This window comes from Cydia pomonella, chromosome 23, assembly GCF_033807575.1.
Source record: "Cydia pomonella isolate Wapato2018A chromosome 23, ilCydPomo1, whole genome shotgun sequence".
Lineage (NCBI taxonomy): Eukaryota > Metazoa > Arthropoda > Insecta > Lepidoptera > Tortricidae > Cydia > Cydia pomonella.
The window spans coordinates 3451331-3477114 of record NC_084725.1 but is presented as its reverse complement, the minus strand read 5'-3'; the positions used below and the strand labels follow the sequence as shown (position 1 = coordinate 3477114).

Below are 25784 nucleotides of genomic sequence, written 5' to 3'. Positions count from 1 at the left end.
GCAGACCTCAATAGGTAATATTGTTTTATAACAGAATTTTTATGGCCACCTCCACAGTCTACTTCGTCAGCTCGATGGGATCAAATTATTGTTTAGTCTCTAATCTTTCTTAAGTATGCCCAATTTTAGCTCAATGATTTGGTTTTATATGCATAATCATGCATGGTATAAATATAGTCACCTGCAATAATTTACAATGTGAATATACACCGTGTTTTATTTTGATTTCCGTTAATTTCAAGGGTGCATTCCTGAGCTTAAATTAAGTAACTTTCTCAAAGACATCGGTATTCTAATCAACTCCATTTCGGAGATAATCAATATTTTATTTTTATCTTATAAAGCCCTTACAAGTGTGTACACTTACCTTAGGGCCTGTTCACATATTGATTAGTATTTAGTACGGGTTAATACATTTGCTACTAAACGTAAGTACTATCTCGATCGATGTTCGTAATGACATTGACATGTCACAGTTGTCAATTGTTTGGTCGAGATAAATGTAATGCCAGTGCAACAACTACGCTATATACAACTTTCATAACAAAAAAAAATGGTAAAAAATAATTTAAAAATTTTTTTTTGGAAAATTAACTGTCATTTAGTTTCCTTAAACGTACTTACCAATACCCCGAAGTTAACGGAATTCAATAAAAACACGGTGTATAGGTCTTACTGAGCAAATTTTATTATGGGACAACCCCGAAATCACAAAAAAAATTGACTCTCACATTGAAAATGTCAACGTTAGACCAGCCAAAATGTGTGAAACAGCCAAATTTTTTTGTTCATAATTTCGTGGTGGGCCCATAGCAAAATTTGCTCAGTATGACCTATATATTTACATCATTGTTGCAGGTGACTAAATTTACATCCTAGATAGCCGTGTTTCAAATGTAAGTGATTAGGCGGATCCACACAGAGTGAGCATACGCGCGCTCAGACGAGGAAAACGCGCGCGCCACCTTGGCCAAGGCACGTCTACACTGATCTCCTCGCGCGTATGCTCGCTCTGTGTGGACCTGACTATTTAGTTACATTGGCTTAGATACAACAGCCAAGTGAATCACGGATATATAATAAATAATAAATCCATTTATTTACGACTAACTTGGATCAATTTGTGTTAGTGACAGTTTTTTCTTAAGGCTAATGTTAGTATATGCATAGTTATTTATAATACAATGTCATAGGAACGAATAACCAGATAACCAGAGTGAAATAAGTTTTTGGCAAAAATTTCATTTTTGGTACAAGCTTTTATCGCTGACTGTACTTTTCTTTCCACAGGCAACTAATACTCATAGAGACAATTCTAAAAACCCCAAACACAATTAGGTTACGTTGTTTTATCACAGAGTTCCTATGGCCACCTCCTGTCTCCATCATCAGATCATCTCGATGGTACCATAATATTGCATTGTCACCAGACTTACATATGTATGCAAATTTTCAGCTTCATCGGAAACCGGGAAGTGGGTCAAATTTAACTTGCAAGATTTGATTACAAACAGACAACGGTCAAGTGAAAGTAAATAAAAGCTTGTAAAAAATCAGAAATAAGGTCGCTAAGACAAATCTATAATTTAATCACACGCCGCTTTCGTTCGAGGTTCGATCGTCGATCGTTCTCGCTCGGCACGCACACATTCACAACTAGAGATGTGTGCCTGCAAAATCAGTTTAGCGTGAAGTCACAATTTTGTTTTAGCGACTGCTATTCTACCTACAACTCTAAGCAAAAATTATTTGGTACTCACGTCTTTAATAAACATGCTTAGTCCTAAGCTGCTATGACTATTAATAATATCATAATCATCGAAGCTGCAACTGTCATAAGAAACTGCCTCTTCGCCATCCGATGTAGAATCTGAACCGGACGGACGGACGGACTGGCTCAGAACGGTGGAGTTGGACATACTGGTCATTAGATAGCGAGTATCTAGGTGACATGGTAGTTCTGAAATGAAATAAATTGTATTGTATAATCCGTTGTTAATCGTTGAATAAATAAAATAAAATTATTGGTAGGTACATAAAAGTCGGTCTAATCATGTCTGGTCAAAAATCGTGAGTGCGAGTTTGAATGAAAGATTAAAATGACGCCACGTTTTGTAGCAACTGAATTGTTAAACGTCTAATTATAACATTTTTTTTATATAACGTACCGCATAATGTACGGGTCCTAATACACCCATTAATTCTTCTCTACTTACACACGGCCCGATTCGAAGAATGATTAAGACCCGTTTAAGATCTTGGAAAGATTAAAAGATCGATAACTAAACGGCATGTCAAAATTGACGTCTGTTTCGATTCCGCTGTGATCCCAATAAGATCTATCTACGATATTTCTAACGTCAAAGTGACATTGGTTACCCGAACCGAGCTGCTTCTGTCAATTATACGACATATAAACGATATCTAAATGAGTACTTATCTCAACCAGAATTTATCATTATCGTATCTCATTCTTCGAATCGGGCCGACAGTCAGTCTTTGGTATGAGTCACTTTTTGTCATCAAAATTTCCATAAATAAAAATAAATGATTGAATTGATTGATTAATGAATTATTTAAACCGGCGAGTACTATGAGGAATATTATGAAAGTGAATGAAGCGAAAGAGGTATGACAAGTGGAAATCCGTGGTCTCTGCCTACCCCTCTGGGATATAGGCCTGATTAGCTTTTTTACTTTTTTCACATGTTTGTACTCGTACTCGAAGGTATGTCCGATATATATATTAATTTATTCTATAAAATATCTTAGTATCTTACATTGATCTAAACAAAAAAGTGCCATGAAACCCTGTCGGGTTTGTATCGACACTCCATTCGTGGATAATTTTTACATTACAAATTGTTGTGATACATAGGATAAATAAGTATACATTATATAAAATTACGAATGAGTTAAATACAAGAAATACATCGGCGGGATTAATTAAATAGCTCATACACAAGTAGGTGTAGGTACACAGTCCGGCCGGGCATTTCTTATCATCGCTGAGCGGCTTCGCTTGATAAGAAAGTCTAAAACGGCGAAGGTTTTCCTTACAGCGTATACCATTTATTAAGTAAGACGTTAATTACAATAGATCGGACGAGTTTGACTGTGCACCGAGTGGGGCGTGTGGCGGATTCAGGTTGATTTATTTAGTTACCAACCACGGGTCAGACTCATTTGTTAATTAATAATTATGTAGTTGCTATTATTATTAATTATTTTGTTTTAACATTGTTAAGTTTACTATTTCTTTCTTTTTTTTTATTATTTATGTAAAAATGAATCATATATATAGATTATGCTGTAGGAACTTGTGTATATGTGTAAATTAAGATGGCCGAAAACTTTTTATAATTTATTGTATTTCTATAAGTGAGAACCTGTAATTGGCTCTGTAATTCTATTGGAAGTTCTAGATATATATAGCGCTGTTGGTTTTCCATATACTAAAATAAAAAATAAAAATAAAATAAAATAAAATAATATGGACAATAGATTAGATAATATATCTATAGGTAAAGTTATGTTGAGACGCCATCAAAGTAGTATTTTTTTAGTAAATTATATATGTATGTGATTATATGATTATATTATCGTGTAATTCATGAAGACTCATAATGTCATGTTATTAAAGGTTACATTGGACAAATCTGCGCGTCATCCAATGACGCGAACTAACTAGGTCAATTAGAATTTAAAATTTCTCGTCCCTTTTTTTGAAAATTATCATCATAAACTTAAGAGCTGAGCACATATATCAGTTAAGAAGTCTCTCATGTATTCCACGTTTGTTCGAAGCGGACTCACGACGCCCCACGTGTCCAATTCAATAATGGGTACAGAATGCTGTTGGGGCTAATAAATAAATATAAATAAATATTATAGGACATTATTATACAAATTGACTAAGTCCCACAGTAAGCTCAATAAGGCTTGTGTTGAGGGTACTTAGACAACGATATATATAATATATAAATATTTATAAATACTTAAATATATAGAAAACACCCATGACTCAGGAACAAATACCCATGCTCATCACACGACTAAATGCCCTTACCAGGATTTGAACCCGGGACCATCGGCTTCATAGGCAGGGTCACTACCCACGAGGCCAGACCGGTCGTCAAAGGTCGCCGGTCCGGGGCTGCCTTGGTTTTGCAGTGCTTCTGGGATGTTTGCGGAGGCACAAATTGATGATTTCTACGCCATTATGAGAAAACACATTGCATCTCAGATGCACCGATTGAGGAACAGCTCCACAGTTTTCTAACCGAAATTGGCAAGGCTTGATAATCCCTTTTGTAAGTGTTGGGCCTCAATGCATGTCACAATTTACCGGATGGATAAATGAGTTATATTTTTATAAATTAATTTAATTTAATTGTAAATAATGTATGTACTTAAATATAAATTGTTTTGTCAATACTAACATAATGATAATTAATATTGTACCTAACATATGGCTCTGTGGTGTCCGAAATAAAGTCTTATTAATAATAATAATAATTCCACCCACCCTCGTAGTCACTCACCATCTATACTCCAATCCATATTGTTGACTTCGTCCTTCAATTCCTGTAAGACTTCCTGCATCATCTCGACTAGAGCACTCTTCTTATCACCTTCAGAGAAATTCTGGTATATAGTCTGTAAAAATAACACAAAACATGATTAATTTGTGGGCAAATAAGAGAACACTTTGTTTTTGAATTTTGGTCGCCCCAATATAGGAGCATTCCATGAAACAGTCTACACTGGTCCCGTACAAACGCTATTTTTCTGAAGATTTGCAGGTACAAGTTTCCTTTTTTTTTTATTGGGGAAAAAAACAGATACAGGCCAGTAATATATACGGATAAGATTCTAAAATAATAAATTTAGCCTACATCCTAACACAATTCCCACTAGGAGTTCCGACAATAATTTTACGAAAGCGTTGTAATCGGAACTTAAAACAGACATCCTTTACTTATATTAATACTAAACTATTACAATATTTATCATATCCTACTAGTATGTACATAAACACAAAAATAGGACCATTAGTCACATTTTCTGTGACTAATGGTCAAAAATGTGCACAGAAAAATAATCGCTTGCTTTATACGCCGAAAAAATAATCGCAACACGGGAAATAAAATGCGTCCGTATGGGACAGCCTGTCGAATGCTCCTATATCTGATGGTGACGCATCTTAAGACTCGAAAATGTAATGGCAAAGGGCTTGTGCACAAATCACGCGAGGTTCGATAGGGGGGGAGGGGATCACGAAAAAATCACAATCGATCACGTTGGAGGAGGGGGGTATAAGAAAACCTCACGTGTATTTTTCTATGGTAAACGAAACTAAGAAAAAATATCTACCACATACTTTTTCTTGGTTTTGTTAAACATAAATCTTCACTTGGCACTTCAAAATAGCCAGTCTAAACAAGATTTACTCTATACAATACTATTTATCTTATAATAAGGTCGAATTTAAAAAAAATACACGTGAGGTTATGTGGGGGAGGGAAGGTTCGCCAAGAACCTCACGAAATATTGCTCAGGTTCCGAAAATTATTGAATATGAATCTATAGTATAAACAAGTTTAATTTATTTTTGTTATTTAACCTGTAACTTTCACTTTATGTTAAGTAAGAAATTGTTTTTTCTTTTGCATGCTGTGTTTACCTATAATTAGTTATGCATCACTGAATGTTTCTTTTTTTGAGTTATGTAGACGCATTGGATGTAATAACTGTTGGTAGACCTTAATAAATAAAATAAAAATAAAATAAAATAAAATATTACCAAGGGGGGGGGGGGGGGGCAAAAACTAGCCGAAAAAAACCTCGCGTGATTTGTGCACAAGCCCAAAGAAAACTTCGCACTTGAAACGAAGAGTGGTTTATAAGTATATGTATTTATAATAATTTATTCATACCTCAAATAGCTGTTTCTCCTGTACGGCCACATACTGTATCTTCTTAGGTACAACTTGTAACTCTCGGGCTAACTCGAAAGATGACAGTATCAGTTGCTGCACTAACTTCACGTGAATCTGGAAAAAAAATTTAGGTGAGGATTATCAAAGAGAATTTGAAATAGAGGTGGACTGTCAAATAAAACTTTATAACCACAGTAAATTTACGCCATCTTTCGACACATGATTAAAACTTTCAGAACGCCATTTGAGTTTGATCCTTATTCTTTCACTGATATGTGTTAAATTTGTTAAATATCAAAAAGTGGCGCCATCTAATAGATCAAAGGCCAAAGGTATGGCGACATTGTTTCGAGCGATGGTGCCACAACCTGTAGCCGATGCCCGGTAAGATGGCGCGAGTGAAAGAATAACGATCAAAGTCAAATGGCGTTCTTAAAGTTTTAATCATGTGTCGAAAGATGGCAGTAAATTTACTGTGGCTACAAGATTTTCTTTGACAATCCACTTCTATTTCAAATTCTCTTTGGGATTATTCATACAGATAACAAGGACTGAATTCAAAATTCCAAAAATATTCTGCAAGTAGGCCTCAAGGGCTCTTTTACAAGTCAATACAACATTTATAGTAACATCATATAGAGAAAAAAAGTACATGACACTGAGAAATATAACCGTCCAAATATGTGAAAGGCCTCGTTTAAATTCGGGAGATCTATTAGTTTCCACACAAGTGCAACAAAAAATAAACATAATATTAACTTCACACACTATTTTTATAATTAAGTCTTTAAATCAGTTTTATAAAAATTAGAAACTACATTTTCTCTGATTTCCCACTTATTTTCAAAGTTGCAAACTTGATAAACTTGGACCCGGGTACGTCCTTAAACTACGTCCAAAAGAGAGGTATGTCATCTCGCTTAGTGTGATAGGGCACAGCGAATGTCATTCCAGATCTAGAGCAGAGCCCAACTAGGGAAGTACCTCCACCTTACAGAAAACCGCAGCCAAATAACACTAGACCCTACTCATAGTTCATGTTCCTGCCGGTGAGTAAAGTTGCCGGAGCTCAACGAAGGATGCGAAGTGTTAGGGTCGGCAACGCGCATGTAGCTCCTTTAAAGTTGCAGGCGTACATAGGCTACGGAGACTGCTTACTATCAGGCGGGTCGTATGCTTATTTGCCACTGACGTAGTATAAAAAAAACTATTGTGTCGCCTTGCTGATGTAGGTCACATGGGTCAACAATTTTTTTTTTCTTGGGTTTCAGTGCTCATGCATAAATTCTGATTCTAGACATTAAAAACACTTGAATTATAATTTTTAGTCTTTAAAGTTTGCTTTTGTCTGGTTTACGTCGATACGTTTTTTTTAAAACAAATATTGCAAAATTGCTCTAATTTCTACTAAAGCAAACTTTGATCAAAATAAAAAGTTTTTGGCAAACATTTCATTTTTGGCAACTAATACTCATCGAGACAATTCTAAAAACCCCAAACACAATTAGGTTGCGTTGTTTTATCACAGAGTTCCTGTGGCTACCTCCTGTCTCCATCATCAGACCAGCTCAATGGTACCATAATATTGCATTGTCACCCGACTTACATATGTATGCAAATTTTCAGCTTCATCGGAAACCGGGAAGTAGGTCAAATTTAACTTGCAAGAATTGATTACAGACAACGGGACAGGTGAAACTAAATAAAAGCTTGTAAAAACATTTTCCCTTATTTTTAGCGTAGGATAAACTAACATTTTACGTGTAGAAGTTAGACCCAAAAACCGTGTAGACCGGTGACAATTTATTAGTTGTCTTACCTCACTTAGTTTAGTGCTATTCTCTAATAAATAATCCTGTAAACAGTCACTCCCAAAAGCAACAACACTATTTATTAAAGCGGTCCTCGTGTTAGCAACTCTGTCGCTCTCCTGTCGTTCTGTCGCTGTGTTGTCGACGGTCCGTAATATCTCAACGTCGTCAACTATAAGCCATTGACTTTTCGTTTGGTGTTTTGGGGGCGGGTGAACTGGAAAAAACAAATATATGTAAAATACAGTATGATTATGAGTATAATGTCTATAATTCAATTCCATTTCCATTGAGCAGTTTGTTATGAATTGTACATTATAAGCTATGCTTACACATGAGTTCCCACTGGTCTAACAATTCGTTCATAAAGGCCACTCGTTCCTCGCTCAGTCTTTCCAGTCTTTCGACGCTATATCTTGCTGTCAGTGCTTTGCTTATTGGAGAATCATCTGAGTGTCTGAAACAAAAAAAAAACCTATTATTTGAATGACTAACACGTTAAATCGCACTAATGAAATTAAGACCGTGTTATGTGAAAAGTGCCAATTCTCTCATCTCAGGTATTTTTCAGATGAAATTCAACAAATAAGTCTTACCTCTTTATACCTTCCACAAGCTCTTGATCAGACTCTGGCAACTCTCCTAAACAGCACGGTTCTTCCGTAGATTCTGTGGCATCGTACCAAAGGGTTCACTCTCATATCAGATATATTTCAGAAGAAATTCAACAAAAAGGTCTTACCTCCTTATACCTTCCACAAGCTCTTGATCAGACTCTGGCAACTCCCCTAAACAGCACGGTTCTTCCGTAGATTCTGTGGCATCGTACCAAAGGGTTCACTCTCATATCAGGTATTTTTCAGAAGAAATTCAACAAATAAGTCTTACCTCCTTATACCTTCCACAAGCTCTTGATCAGACTCTGGCAACTCCCCTAAACAGCACGGTTCTTCCGTAGATTCTGTGGCATCGTACCAAAGGGTTCACTCTCATATCAGGTATTTTTCAGAAGAAATTCAACAAATAAGTCTTACCTCCTTATACCTTCCACAAGCTCTTGATCAGACTCTGGCAACTCCCCTAAACAGCACGGTTCTTCCGTAGATTCTGTGGCATCGTACCAAAGGGTTCACTCTCATATCAGGTATTTTTCAGAAGAAATTCAACAAATAAGTCTTACCTCCTTATACCTTCCACAAGCTCTTGATCAGACTCTGGCAACTCCCCTAAACAGCACGGTTCTTCCGTAGATTCTGTGGCATCGTACCAAAGGGTTCACTCTCATATCAGGTATTTTTCAGAAGAAATTCAACAAATAAGTCTTACCTCCTTATACCTTCCACAAGCTCTTGATCAGACTCTGGCAACTCCCCTAAACAGCACGGTTCTTCCGTAGATTCTGTGGCATCGTACCAAAGGGTTCACTCTCATATCAGGTATTTTTCAGAAGAAATTCAACAAATAAGTCTTACCTCCTTATACCTTCCACAAGCTCTTGATCAGACTCAGGCAACTCCCCTAAACAGCACGGTTCTTCCGTAGATTCTGTGGCATCGTACCAAAGGGTTCACTCTCATATCAGGTATTTTTCAGAAGAAATTCAACAAATAAGTCTTACCTCCTTATACCTTCCACAAGCTCTTGATCAGACTCTGGCAACTCCCCTAAACAGCACGGTTCTTCCGTAGATTCTGTGGCATCGTACCAAAGGGTTCACTCTCATATCAGGTATTTTTCAGAAGAAATTCAACAAATAAGTCTTACCTCCTTATACCTTCCACAAGCTCTTGATCAGACTCTGGCAACTCCCCTAAACAGCACGGTTCTTCCGTAGATTCTGTGGCATCGTACCAAAGGGTTCACTCTCATATCAGGTATTTTTCAGAAGAAATTCAACAAATAAGTCTTACCTCCTTATACCTTCCACAAGCTCTTGATCAGACTCTGGCAACTCCCCTAAACAGCACGGTTCTTCCGTAGATTCTGTGGCATCGTACCAAAGGGTTCACTCTCATATCAGGTATTTTTCAGAAGAAATTCAACAAATAAGTCTTACCTCCTTATACCTTCCACAAGCTCTTGATCAGACTCTGGCAACTCCCCTAAACAGCACGGTTCTTCCGTAGATTCTGTGGCATCGTACCAAAGGGTTCACTCTCATATCAGGTATTTTTCAGAAGAATTCAACAAATAAGTCTTACCTCCTTATACCTTCCACAAGCTCTTGATCAGACTCTGGCAACTCCCCTAAACAGCACGGTTCTTCCGTAGATTCTGTGGCATCGTACCAAAGGGTTCACTCTCATATCAGGTATTTTTCAGAAGAAATTCAACAAATAAGTCTTACCTCCTTATACCTTCCACAAGCTCTTGATCAGACTCTGGCAACTCCCCTAAACAGCACGGTTCTTCCGTAGATTCTGTGGCATCGTACCAAAGGGTTCACTCTCATATCAGGTATTTTTCAGAAGAAATTCAACAAATAAGTCTTACCTCCTTATACCTTCCACAAGCTCTTGATCAGACTCAGGCAACTCCCCTAAACAGCACGGTTCTTCCGTAGATTCTGTGGCATCGTACCAAAGATCTACTCGATCGCCGGCTTGGCTGTCCGCGAATAATGTGAAGAGAACTTGAGCGTTGGGGTTGATTTCTTTTATTTGGTGGAGGTCTAGGCAGTTCTGTAAGGTATGATTATTTTATATTTTAGCACAATGTTTAGCACATTTTAGTATTGAAATATCTAGTATATAGGAATACACTATTAAAATATTTCGGGTTCCTCGTGAAACACCGTGTACTTGCACACGTGTATAATAATTTGATCTGTTACATAAGTTATACGCCAAAACGAATTAAAAGTACCACTCACCTCCGCCGTCAGCACGAAATCATCCCCATCCCTAGCTTTCCACTTCCTGACTTTCTCAACAACACTTTCCTTCTCCTCAGTCTCACTATGCGACTGATACATATTGAACATAGTCCAAAAATCCTCTTCACTCTTAGAGCACACAACATTATCACTTGATATATCATCGCTGAAGACATTTTTACCTATCCTATCTATCGCGTATAAGTATATAGGGTTAAATAGTTTTAGTATCACATCTCGTTTTTCGTACAGTTCTAAGTATTTTTGCTTTAGTTTGGGTAGTGTTGTTTCGTCGGCACCTATGTCTGGTGGGACGATGATGCGAAGACCGTCTTTTAGTATGGGAATGTTCAGTTCGACTTCTAGCATGGTTGAGAAATCTGTTGAGTCTTGGCGGATGAGATCCTGGAAAAAATGTTTGTAATTAACGATAGCTGTTATTTTACAAAAATGTCGCTCACGACTGCTCCGAGCGAGTAGTTGAGGCACAGTCTATACTCTGTATCTTTAGGTATTTAAAAAAAAGTAAACAAACAATTTGTAAGTACATTTTCGGGTAGTTTTAATATTTATTGATTAACCAACCAAATATAAAACCGCCTGGATCTGTCACTGAACGACCTTACTTTAAACCTACATTATTTGATCATGTAATGTTTTCATATACCCTCAACTGGCTTAAGGAGCCATTTGGGGGTAGTTTTTTTTACTTTTATTTAAATACCTAAAGATAGAGTATAGAGTAGGAGGAAGATAATGGATAACTGCCTTCATACAAAAAGTCGTTACCTTACAAAGTTTTTCTTCATCGAATAGCAACTGGCAAATATTAAATGATAGTTTTCATGACACTTGCACGAAAAAGATCTTATTTCATGTACTGAAGGACAAAGGCCTATATTGTTCTTGAGGGAGGTGTGGACGGTAGAAAAAAGCTATAACTCCCTGGGGAGTTTTTACTAATTTATACGAATAAACTAGGTATAAATGAGTTTTACTTTTAAAATATTTTTACACAATTTTCAATTGTGGCTGAATGCCGGATAGGTGCCTTCGATGCCTAAACTGTCAAAGCATGCCAATATGGCGGGCGAATGTTTGAAATTATTCCGCTTAAAATTTAGGTTTTTCTTCGCAAGTGTGATGAAAAACATTGTGTGGAACTTCTTAAGGATATTGCTACGTGGATATAATCACCCTCGTGTCCAATATTTCACTTACTCTCCTCGTTGCACAATGTACTATTGGTATATGGAAGTAGAAAATCATGCTTACTTCAAGTGGCAATGTTTCCCAAGGAGCCTTGTTGCACTCCAGATCTTCGACCAGCTCGAACTCCGAGTTGCCGAGCGTGAGATGCACTTGGGTGCTGCTACCATACTGTATCCGGAGCTGAAAAAATAATTTTCAAATTAATAATTATTATAGGCATTATTGGTTTTTCGGATTTTTCCAATTACTTTTACTACAAGATAATGCTTTCTGGCAAATTTCTAGTGATGTGCCGACTGACCGGCTAAATGCATAAATCATCATTTCTGTTTAAAGTTTACATTCGGATGGTCACTGCAGCAGCTTTGTCTAAATTGCTTTGTCACCTTGCGTCGGTCGCTTTAGCTCTTGCAATTTGGCCATTTTGGCCGACTAGTTGCCGACTACAAATGTAGCCGGATAGTCGGCTTTCCCGACCAGTCGGCGACTTTGGTAATAGATAAAAAAAAACGAGTTAATCTCACATACGTTCCTGGATACATTTTGAGGTACGGACCCCTAAACAGATAAACAAATATTTGGCTTACCCAGCGGCAATGAGTCGGCGCCGGCTCTGGCAATAGGCGCCGTCCGAGAAGACAGTGCAGCAGGCGAGCCCGCGCGGCAGCACTAGTTCCTAACACCACTATAGCTGCAGGGCGCCCTGATGCATCTCCTATTTCCTCTACGCGGCTGGAGACATCCCTTATATCTGAAACATTTGTTGACAAAATAATAACTGTAATTTATTATGTAGGTATGCAAATATCATGCAACTGCATTTTTATAGACGCTTTCCTGACATTTCATTTGGTCTCTTGTAGAAAAGAGAATTTGAAATAGAGGTGGATTTCAAAGAACAAACAAAGATAATTTGAAAAAGAGGTGGATTGTCAAAGAATAATTTGTAGTCACAGCAAATTTACTGCCATCGTTCGACACATGATTATAACTTTTAGAACGCCATTTGACTTTCATCCTTATTCTTTCACTGATATGTGTTGAATTGGTTAAATATCAAAAAGTGGCGCCATTTTATCGAGCAATGGCTAAAGGTTGAGGTGCCATCGCTCGAAACGATGCTGCCATACCTTTGGCCTTTGAACCTTTTATGTATTAGATGGCGCCAATTTTTTATTATTAAATTTAACACATGCCAGTAAAAGAATAAAGATTAAATTCAAATGGCGTTCTAAAAGTTTTAATTATATGTCTTAACATGGCAGTAAATTTACTGTGGCTACAAAGTTTTCTTTGACAATCCATCTCTATTTCAAATTATCTTTGCTTGTACGTAAGTTTGGGGGAGGAAGCCATCTTTCAACTGCATATCAAAAGTTATCTCATGGCAATTGGGTTAAAGTAGATCAATGGTAAACTGAATAGGATAGAAAGAGACAGAATGTATACCCAGCTCCAGTGCGTCGGCGACGTCACGCAGCGAGCGGCGCGTGTCGCGCACGAGCCCGCGCAGCACGCGCATGCGCGCCGCGAGCCGCCGCGACCAGAGCACGCCGCCCGCCATCTCCCTGAAATCAAATAGTAGTATTTTATACAAGCTTGCTGAGTTGCCTAAGTAAGTTACGAGATTGAAAAGCTTGATTATATCACTATAGTATACAATACTTTTCCTACGAGCCATCTAATTGAGAAGTATCTCAGTAGTAAAAAATATTATACAAAAGACATAAACGCGCAAAGTCCCCTGCCCACCCATCCCCCGTTTAGGGAGCGCGGCGGCACGTGATTGGTCAATTATTTTTACAGTTCACTACAGCATACCGAAATGAATGACACGATCCATAAAAAACACTTGCTTCTCTATGGCTGTGTCATCTCTGTTGTATTGTTAATTTTATTAATTTATTTATTCAAATCCTTTTATTGCTTAATCACAACTGGAAGAGATCCCTTTGTATTACACATTTTTACATTTATGTTCTATCAGTAGGGCTAAGATGGTTGGCTCTTTATCATTTGTCACCATGCCTGTCACGTTCTAACAAGTATGTAAGTGCGAAAGTGACGGGCATAGTGACAAGTGATAAAAATGGAACCATGATACCGCCGCTGATGTAGGTAATCATTTGTTTTTTGCCGTACAATAAAGTGTTTACTTACTGTTGTTTACTTAATAACGGGAAATGGTGTCCTGGGTACTTAATATTTAAAGCTGCGGGCAGGGTATATTTATTAGAGAAGTGAATACTTTCAGTGATATGCAGATATGTGTCAACCTTATGGACCATTTTTGAAGTCAAAAATGTACTAAGAGTTTCTGTTTGAAGGCATATTATTACTTATTGATGGTGCGAAAAAGATGCGCGAATTTATTCTTTCTACTCTGAAATATGTTCATTCAAGTCTTTTGTCAAGTCAATATTGTGACAGATAATAAAGAAAATATTTTTAAAATCCTAAAAACGATTTTAATTTATTTTATTAAATTAGAAACTTAATTTATCTTCAAGCTTTAAAAAAAATAGTTAATTCTAAATTTCTGTCAAAGAAAAATAAACCTCAGTCCCTCGTAATAATTATTATGAATGAATATTTATTTAAAATTAATGTAATAATTATACTGTGGATACTAAGTTACTAACATATATTCTTTAATAAAATTAGTAACTAATCTTATACATATATGGGTATAATACCTGAAATAATTGGACCCGAGTATGTCCTTAAACTACGTCCACAAGAGAGGTATGGGCATTGTGAATGTCATCTCGCTCTGTGTGGTAGAGCACAGCACAGCGGATGTCATTCCAGATGTAGAGCAGAGCCCAACTGGGGAAGTACCTCCACCTTACAGAAAATCGCAGCCAAATAACACTAGACCCTACTCATAGTGTTGTGTTCCTGCCGGTGAGTAAGGTTGCCAGAGCTCAACGAGGGTGGGAGGGGGTTAGGGTCGGCAACGCGCATGTAACTCCTCTGGAGTTGCAGGCGTACATAGGCTACGGATACTGCTTACCATCAGGCAGGCCGTATGCTTGTTTGCCACCGACGTAGTATAAAAAAAAATTGTTCAATACAATGCAATTCAATAACCATCCTAATATTCATGTTCAACTCAGTAATGTTGTGAAACCACATTACCACAATCATAGATGAATCATATGTAGGTATGTATGTGGCTTTAATTAGATATTTCGTAATATCCATATGATTATATGAATGAGACTAATGCTGTAGTTTTTAATACCACAAAGGTGGCAAACTAGTGACCAGAGGACCAAACGCGAGCCACGTTCTACGTGTTGCCTCCCTGTCACACTTACGAACGAATTTACAAGTGTGACAGAGAGGCAACGCGTTGAACGTGGTTCGCGGTAAGCTCTCAGTTTTCATGCCACGTGCCACGTCAATTATAGAGTTTATAGGGATATGTTCTTGCCAAGTTTGTGCAAAGTTAGCGTGGTCAGAGACTACATAGGTTGCCTCAATGTGATTAATACCTATATTATTGTATATAATATAGGTATTCTATATATTTGTTATACTATTACTTCTATTTTTTTATTTAATTTTATTTATATTCTTTTTTTTTTTTTTTTTTTGGGGATTATTATAGGAATTTAGAGGGTTTCCTCTACCATATCCTAAGGATGACGCCGGGATGTCCCGGAGGGACATCCCGGGGGAGTTTTTATTTATATTCGCCCTCTTTTATAATTTTATTGACTTTCCTCTAGTCTATTGTACTCAGTGCTATATTTGTCTACCACTCTTCATCAACTCTCATCTACTCAAAGGTTAACTGGAAGAAATCCCTTAAAGGGATAAGTTCGCCTTTGTACTGCTTATCCTGTGCCATATTTGTATTTTGTACAATAAAGAGTTTATACATACATACATACATTAATAAACGAACCACGTTACCTATGATTGCCAGCAGCTTTTGAAGATAATGCAACATTAGAGCCATTTTGTGAACAAAATATTTTTGTTATGTCATATTTAGCCGCCTGATGGGAAGCAGTCATCGCCGCCCATGGACATAAGCAACATCGGAGGAGCCACTTATGCGTTGCCAACCTTTGAAAACCCTAAATACCTGTTTCTTGAAGAACCCAATGTCATAGCAATTATTTTAGCAATTCCATGTGTTTAGTCGCAGTGCCTAATTTTATCAGATGAAAGTTTTGAATCCCTAAATAGTACATTACTATAGAAGCCGGGAAACAAAGGGTTGCAGGCTAAGTAGATATAGACGAACAGGGATACGCGGCCGGCAACCCCGTTTCTCGCTAAGATTTATAGAGTGCTTTTCTCAAACTTGCAATGAAAAAAAAATTGTAGTGAATTTGTTTTATTCGTAGGTTTACACAGCTAAATATAACATACCAATCTACTACTATTTGATGGTTGAATGCCAAGACGTTGTGCCACAATTTGACATTTAAAAACAAAAGGGTGCTTTACAGGCCTAGGTGTGTAGGTAGGCTGTATGAAATTTCTTTTGCATATCATCATCACTCATCGCACCGGATACGTAGAGTTTCCGGACCTAATTTGAAGTAAGTTATGTCAACATTTCATTGCAAGTTTGAGAAAGGTTTATTTAGAAGAAATTTATTCAGAAAACGCTTAAGTTTAGGTAAAACATGAGACGACAAAACCAATTTATTATTAAGCGTCACTGAAAAGGTCTCCACTCAGCTTAATGTCAAGATACCACCCTGAGGATCTCGACGCTGGTCTTCCGTGGAAACCTTTCCGAGAGAGCGGAACTACACGCTAAAGTACACAATTTAATATATTTAAGTACAAAGTTTCAAGTAAATATCATAAGGCTATAATTATTATTCAATTAAAAACTACAATAACAAATAAATTATTTCTCATCACACTTGCTCGAAAAAGTTCTTATTTCATGCAGGTGTACTGAAGGACAAAGGCCTATTTTGTTCCTACGGGAGTTATGGATAGTGAAAAAAAAAAGCTAGAACTCCCTTATTAAAATTATGTCACTTTTTCATACAAACCAAGTAGCATAAATGAGTTTCACTATTAAAATACTGACGTTTATAATTTAATATGTTTGTTTATGTTTAAAATTAAATAATTCGATTGATTTAACAGCCGTTTAAAATATTTTTACATAATTATTAATCGTGGCTGAATGCCAGATAGGTCTGTGCCCTCAATGCTAACCTGTCAAGAAATCACAAAATGGCGGACGAATCTTTGATATATCACCGTATTTAAGAATTATTTCGTTTAGTTTTTTCTTCGCAAGTGTGATGAAAAACATTGTGTGTAACTCCGGGGGTAAGAATATTTTATTTATTTATTTATTTAAGAAACAAACAGTCTTTTATAGTTACATATAACACAGGTACTTTTCTTAAAACTAGACTTACAGTTTCCTTAATGAAAATATTTTTATTTTATTTTTTTAGAATATTGCAAACTCAGGTCTTTAATTCCACCAGCCTGCAGCTGTCGGGAATAATCACACTCGTATCCAAAATTTCACTTACCCCCCTCGTTGCACAATGCACTATAAATTACGGTACCTGAACAGTCAATTCAAGCCGAAATAAATTATAGGGTAGGCGTTCGTTCTAGTACATGGCATAGTGATGGCACTGGAGTATACCCAATATTTATAATTTTTGTAAGTTTAAAATAACATTACCTACTTGGCCACCAATATTTTTTTTATACTACGTCGGTGGTAAACAAGCATACGGCCGGTCTGATGGTAAGCAGTCTCCGTAGCCTATGGATTTTAAATTACACGCGATATAATCCGTTTCATTTTATTAATTAAATATTAGAAGATAATGAATGTTCAAAACCACAAACGTTCAGCAAATCCTAATTATTATTATGGCTACAAGGAACGGGATTTACATGATAACCTCTGTTTATACTTTCATGGCAACATTGTATTTTATTAGTTTGACCCTCTATACCGGGTGGAAAGTTGAAACGGGTCAATAGGGGCAAATAAATTATAATAGTTGTCACTATGCGAATATATCGAGAAACCATCGACTACTAAGTAATAATTTGTTTTTAAAATGTGAGAATAAGTGTAGTGGGTCAAGGTTTGGAAAAAATCATGACAATTTTAGGAACGAGAGAAGTTTCATTTCGGGGATGGGAAATTTCGATTCTCATACAAAAAGATGAGAAGTTGCGGAATTTTTTCCACGTGGAAATATCGCTTTTTGGAAACCTGTAGGCGAGTTAAATATTATTTAAAAAACAATAATAAACGCAGTAGTGTTATACGTATCACAATTACATGTATCATTTTTTACGCCCCCGTATCATGTAAAATTTGAGGGGTGCCCATAAATTTATCACGTTTTTTTTAAGAAAACAGTTACCTCTACTGCATCAGTCAACCACAACACGAACTTCCACACTAAAACAATACTAGGTAATTGGTACAGAATAAATAATAGTAAGTACCTATTGGTTTCATTGTTGGTAGGTTCAATAACATTTTTGGGAATCTCTAAAGAAGCTTTCCCAAAAAAATTAAGCAACTACGAGTGTTTTTTTAAATATAACAAATGAATAAACGAATGCTATGATATCACGTATTTACCTACAGTATCACTATCGACTAGTTCATTGAATCAACAATACATTAACACAAATCACCAGCAACGTCAATAAATTGGTAATGTACAAACAATATTCAAATCACTTGTCGAAACCAGTATTGAACTGAATTATCTTCCACGCTGTTAAGAGGGGGCATAAAGCCCTGGAAATCAGAAGAAAACACAACGAGGGGGGTAAGTGAGATATTTCAATCGAGGGAATTAAGAGGGAAGTATAAGCTTTTTGAATCTAACGAAGTAACGGTATTTTTTCTATGAAATTCCATTTCGGGAGAAAACGTTTCCCACAAACTAAATCTTAACGAATTACTTTGATTTTGATGACGACCGCTTAAGCATAATATATTCAATAAATATCTTTTTTCAAAATTTGCAAAACATTTTTTAATTTTTTATTTTCATAAAGCGAAACCTCTAATTAGTTATTGTTTTTGTTTGTTTTGTATAACTTGCGATGCTCACTGATTTACTTTTGTTTTAGTATTTATTAAGTGAAATGTGAAATTTCTTTTGAGAAAATAAAGTTCTTTAAACATAAACCTATCGTTCAAAAAAATCATCATCATCAGATCCACTTCATCAAATTGATGGTTTTTGAGAGAGGATGCTCGATTTGCTTAAGAAAACACCCAAATAATCATACACGTGCCTTTAAATATGAGGAGTTCTCTCAATTCCTCATGGATCCCTAATCAGATCAGAACCAAATTAAAATGGAACCAACTTGGAAGTAACTCCATTCAAAAATTAATTACCCAAATCGGACCACGGGTGTCGGAGTGAACGTACATAAAAAAAATAGCCACAACCGAATACAGAACCTCCTCCTTCTAAGAAATTTAAGTCGGTTAAAACATGGAGAATAGAACATGTTTAGAAGCTCTTAAAGGGTTGAGTTTGCAATTATCTTTTCTCCGGAGTTACATTTTTCATTTGCAATGTTTGTCATCACACTTGCGAAGAAAAAACTAAATTTTAAGCGAAATAATTCATAAATACGGTGATATTTCAAACATTCGTTCAAAGTTTGACGACCGGTTTGGCCTAGTGGGTAGTAACCCTGCCTACGAAGCTGATGGTCCCGGGTTCAAATCCTGGTAAGGGCATTTATTCGTGTGATGAGCATGGATATTTGTTCCTGAGTCATGGGTGTTTTCTATGTATTTAAGTATTTATAAATATGTATATATTATATATATCGTTGTCTAAGTACCCTCAATACAAGCCTTATTGAGCTTACTGTGGGACTTAGTCAATTTGTGTAATAATTTCCTATAATAATTATTTATTTATTTATTTTATTCGTCCGCCATATTATCACTTTTTGACAGGTAAGGCATCGAAGGCACAGATCCGGCATTCAGTCACGATTGAAAATTGGCTGGCATACTATAACACCGTTTACGAGCAAGTGTGATGAAAAATAAAATATGGCGCGCCACGCGAAACTGGCACGGAAGATTTAGTCTGAATATAATATGTACACTTATGGTGGTTCGATTTTCATACAAAAAACAATCGCTATTTATTAATTAATTACACAATATTATTACATAAATAGTTGCGCATCTATCTACTTTCGAATATTCATTTGCGCTAAATTAATAGAAAAACTTTGTTTCATACAGAAATCATGCAATAATCAACGTTATATTTTTATAAATTTTACTCATGTGTGTGTGACAAATGTCGTGTACAAATACATTGCGGCGTTGCCACTCCATGCTTCGGACGGCCATCGGCGCGACGTTGCGATGTTTGACGCGTTTTTAGCTGACTCTGTCGACACTGACACTCAGTGTGACCAGGCGTACGATAATTGTCGTACATGTACGATAATTTGGGCCCCGGTATGACGTAATGTTCCAAAGAGCATTATCGTACACTAAAGTATTATAATTTCAGCCCTTGGATGATGCCACCTTAAAAGTCTAGTAATTTGAGGCAAAATATGACACTTTCTCTCAGAAATAGGCTAAAATTAGTATCTTTTGGGTGTTCGGCTCCTTGGTGTAAGATTAAAGTTTAAAATGTCACAATTTCCTGTATACCGTTTGAGTCTATCCCAAAAATACACAAACATAAACAGATTTTTTGCGCAATTTAGACGAAAATTGTCTTTTTTTTATTATTAATTGGAAATTTAAGCTTATTTTGCTAGACATTTTTAGGGGCTGCCTTTTTGATTGGCGTACGATATTTTTTTGAACGGTACAATAATATTGACAGTCAAGTACGATAATTCTCTTCCGCTCACCTGGCAACACTGCTGAAACTTGACAGGACCTGGGGGCCTACCGCGAAAACCTAAATTCGCAAATTGCGGGGATCTTTCTCTTTTACTCTCACTAAGACGTAATTAGAGTGACAGAGAAAAATGCCCGAAATTGACGAATTTCGATTTTCCCGGTAGCCGCCCTGGTACTTGAGGTACTTGATAGAAAACAACGCTGCCGCATGTTCTGAATTGTGATTTTATGTGTTTTTGGATTGAAAATGATAGCAACGTCTAAATCAAGTTACAAAAATCATCGATATTCTGGTCCGCGAAAAACCAAGAAAAGTGTAACTGTAATTGGAGTCTACAAAAATGACCAATTCATAGAAAATATGACCTAGAAATAGTTCACTTTTATAAAACTCAATTTTGCCCGAGATTGTACTTAGGCGAATACCTAAGGGAGCTAAGTGTATTGATCTTGAATAATTAGTTGGCTAATACATATATGACTCCAACATGATATGGACATTTACATCATAACATAACTATTATACCTAGTTGGTTACTAAGTTCTGTTACTCGATTTCTTCTTTCTTCCTAGCGTTGTCCCAGCATATTGCCACGGCTCAATGGAGCTTGGGGTCCGCTTTGACAACTAATCCCAAGATTTGGCGTAGGCACTAGTTTTTACGAAAGCCACTGCCATCTGACCTTCCAACCCAGAGGGTAAAACTAAGCCTTGTTGGGATTAGTCCAGTTTCCTCACGATATTTTCCTTCACCGAAAAGCGACTGGTAAATATCAAATGATATCTGTTCTGAAGTTCTGTTACTCGATTTGCAACCTCTTTATTTCCGTTAAAACAAATGCTACCGAAAAAATAAAAAATGTCATAATGTGGTGGATTTGTGAGCTATAATTATATACCACACATAACACTTATCTCGTCGTATCTATAATGAATTGGGACCTAAAAGAGAATCGTATTCCAATTTTTTGAAACGCTTGTATTACTTTCTATATTAACTAAAAGTTGCCTTAAAATTCAGCTTTTATACTAAAAACGGCTTTAAATATGTTAAATTAACAAAATATATTTTGACAGATGCTTTCGCGCCCAAAACGCTCTTTGAAAATTGTGTGACGTCACAGTTTATGGTTTGACATATAACTACATACACACGTAGAAGATACGAACTGTCAACTGATATTTGTCATTTGTTGTTAATCGCCTAACTGTCAACAGTGTCAATCCGAGAGTTGTGACGTCATCAGAATCTTCAATGACGTTTCGAGTTTGGTCACGTGACGTGTGCCAAAAGATATTTTAAATTCATTATTTACAAAAATATGGCCATTACAGGTCCCCTAAAAGTAGTTTAACATGTTCTTATAATCCAAAAGAATTTATTGGGATACAATTATGCCCTAAGATTTGTAGATGGAAACAACCCTATTGCGTTGCACAAATGTGGGCACCCGCTAAACATGATTTTGGGTGTGTCATACTCAGGGCTAACACAGATTAATTTCTGTGAAAAAGGTGTGAAAACCGGAAACTGGAAACCGTTCTCGAACCAATAGTGAAGCCCTTAAGCCACACCCTATTTCAAAACCAGCCATGGATCTTTGAACAGGACTCAGCTCCTGCACATAAGGTAAAAACAACTCAAGCCTGGTTTCGAAGGAACAAAATTGACTTTATTGCCCACGAAGACTGGCCGTCCTCCAGCCCGGACCTTAACCCCCTGGATTATGCCATATAGCAGGTTATTGAGGAGAAAGCCTGTGCTAAACCCCACACAAATCTTAACTCCCTCAAGCGGGCCATAGTTAAGACAGTGACGGAATTAGACATGACAATCGTGCCTCATCGTTTGAGGGCCTGTGTCAAAGCCAGAGGAGGCGATTTTGAATGATATTGTCATATGTAATTCCTGATTTTGTGTACTTCATTTTAATATATACTTTTTTAAACTTTCGTTGGTATATTTTATGTAGATAAAGATTATTGCAGTAACAGAATTTAATAACCAACTAGGTAGAAAACAATGCAATACATAAACACATAAATTGGATATGATGTGATCCGTTGAATGAAATTGTGTGAAACTTCTAGTTGTGTCAAAATATCGGGAAATCAATAATATAAACAAACATGGTAAATATCTCATTTCTTTTTATAATGGTTATAAATATTTTGTAACTCACTGTAATTTAATTAAATGTATCGTAAAAAAATGTTTTAATTCTACTGTAAAATAGTACCTACTTTTTCAAAGGCTGGGCAGTAAGGGATTGCTTTAATTTTAGAACAAAACAGCGTTTTTTTTTTGAAAAAAAATACCGGAAAATCTGACTTACAAATTTGGACTTTCTTAGGTTCATTCTACTTAGAATTTTCTCCACCCTAGCATTAAAAAAAAGATATCCTAAAATATCCATACCATTATGTCACATTTTAGTGTGAAAGAAATTTCAATGTAAAACTAAAATTTCTATACAAATTTTCGGGTTTTTATAGCACGAGGATTGATTATGCTAGTGATTCTGAGTTGGAAGAACCCAAAAATATCATGATGTGTGAGAATCAGATTTTTAATATTTTTATGGAAAATATTTCTCATAAAATAATTTATTAATAATAGGTACTTGATAATACTGATAACAAAAAAAAAATTAATGAGTCTCGAACCCACATCCTCTTGCATGTATTTCCACGTACATACCGCAACGCTATTGAAGCCTACTCACGCTGTGCCAAATTGTCTACTACAAGGATCCCAGTAAGACTGTTTGAATGTGTGAGTGATACTTAGAAATAGAGTTAAGAAACATTCTGTCAACTTTAAGGGGTAGTTTTTGTACAATGAAGTGTTCAATGTTTGTTGTAATAGTTCAATATTTATTTAAAGAGTGCGCTAAACATAATTTACAGTATAGAAATACCAAGACTACTCCACAAAAAAATTAAAACTAAAAATTTGCAATTGTGGCGCCATCTAGTGAGGTTTAAGCTTTGGGTAACCTAGTCGAACCACCTTATGTTTAAAATTTTGCTCGTCACATTCCTAGGCTATATCACTAGCTATTTTATATTAAAATTATACTGCTAAGACATACAGGGTAAATTTAGACATGTGTTAATGTTTTTTTTCTAGCGGGCAAACTTTAAAGCTTTCAAGGTTTTGTGTGCAATTGCCTTTGAAAATACAGTCTACTTACTATGTGCGTTTTTTCATGGTATTTTCCTTTAATTAAATCGGGTAAAAATTAAACTATAATTTTGCATTAGCCCCCTCTTAAATGTTGATAGTACCAACAAACACTGGTAGAGATTCTCCAAGATGGCCGACCACCTGTCGTTGTAATTTAAGTCTTGTTGCAATAATAATAAAGTCGCTATTTGAGAGGATCGCTAGGATTTCAGTTTAAATACGTAGTGTGATCTCTTTCACACCTACCCGTCGTAGGTAAGTGTGACATAGAACACTACGTATTCGCTTGCAGTGTTTGATTTTACTATAACTTGCGCTCGAGTATCATCAACAATTAACTGATCATAAGTAACCCTTAATGCACCAAGATAAAGACTATCTTTGATCAGTTATGTTTCTGTTAGGACTGGTAACAGAGGGCCTACCGCGAACATCGAAGTTGGCAAAATGCGGGCATCTTTCTCTTTTACTCCTATTAAGACGTAATTATAGTGACGGGGAAAAATGGCCGCAATTTGCGAACTGCGGTGTTCGCGGTAGGCCCTCAGTTGTGTTTCTGTTAGTACTGAATGTACTGATACAGATTCGTGTATAAGTCAAACATTGATGGGTGACCTTTCACCGGACGATAACTGCACATCCTATTTCTGAACTGGAATCCTTTGGGGGAACTTTCCATTCATAACATTAAATTACTGAAAAATTCTTTATTATTTTTTATTTAATTATAAAAACATATTATTATATTATTAAAACTTAAAATTTACACAAACAAACCGCTCCCCACCGTCCCGGGTGCAAAGGCGCCCATGATACTCGCAGCATTTCCACGCTGAATTACCATGGACAGCCTTTGCACTAGGAACGACTCGGAGCGGGGACCCTCCCCCTTTTGCCTGAGACGACGGCCTAGTTCGCGTATAAGACGTTTTGCGTCCGCTCCCCAGCAACCCGCCGTTTCCACAGCGAATGGAACGAATATGTAGCCTGGGCAAATAGGGGCATATTTTTGCCTCTTTAAAGCCGCTTGCGTTTCGGCTGCCGCTCCGGCCGTGCGCGAGGTACGGCTGATGTGGGAGGCGGCGAAGGTGCTGACGCACGTAGCGTCCCACACCAAGCACCGCCCCCGTTCCCATGGTATTAGGGTCAGGCCATCGGGTCGTTTGCCATCGGTGCGGCTAAGACCAGGGGGCTCAAGCACCGATGGGACACCAGCCGACCTAAGGGCCCTCTGGACAGTATCGTTGAGGGCATGGTGACGCGGGTGCCTACCTGCGCAACGACGGCAACTCAGTGCGTGGTGGCCGTCAGCACCCACCATGGAACCGCAGATGCAAAAGTGTGGTTGGCATACATCGCAGCCCAGGCGGAGAGCAACAGCCACGCGCAGTGAGTCACTGTCGAGTAAGGTGCCCAATTGGGGCGAAGGCAACGCGTGCAACCATGCCCCTGATTCTGGTTGCGACACTGCCAGAAGCCTTGCACGGTCAACTCCCGCGGCGCTCATAATGAGGTTGTCTAATGTAGCTTTTGAGAGAGTGTCGTCCCATGCACGCTGAATTTTTGGGTTCTCTGGCACAGTTGCTCCCGGGTTGATGCACAACCATGCCCTTAAGGCGTCCGCCACATGGGGTATGCACACTCTGTCGCCATTTTTTGGTACAATATTAGCAACAAGGTCTGCCACCCCATGGGCCGACGCCAGAAAGGCTGGCAGGCACACGTCTTTTATACGCCGCACGCCAATGCCACCGTGACGGACCGGAAGGGCTGCTTGTGTCCACTGGTTTTCGTTCATAAAGATGTTTACCAAAGACTCTATTGATAACTTTATAGCGGCATCGAAGCAATCGATGTCGTCAGGAAATAACCACAC

General features: G+C 37.2%; 1 protein-coding gene across 1 annotated transcript in view; it reads right to left on the bottom strand.

Annotated features, from left to right (window-relative positions):
• Nucleotides 1–25784, bottom strand: part of LOC133530788 (dual serine/threonine and tyrosine protein kinase-like) — a 66516-nt gene that overhangs the window by 21261 nt on the left and 19471 nt on the right. Inside the window, 11 exon segments of the mRNA XM_061868857.1 lie at nucleotides 1761–1960; nucleotides 4545–4659; nucleotides 5940–6056; nucleotides 7762–7970; nucleotides 8086–8210; nucleotides 9226–9313; nucleotides 10245–10434; nucleotides 10626–11033; nucleotides 11904–12020; nucleotides 12428–12591; nucleotides 13290–13408. Of these exon segments, the coding sequence (XP_061724841.1) occupies nucleotides 1761–1960; nucleotides 4545–4659; nucleotides 5940–6056; nucleotides 7762–7970; nucleotides 8086–8210; nucleotides 9226–9313; nucleotides 10245–10434; nucleotides 10626–11033; nucleotides 11904–12020; nucleotides 12428–12591; nucleotides 13290–13404 (1848 nt within the window). The 5' untranslated portion in view covers nucleotides 13405–13408.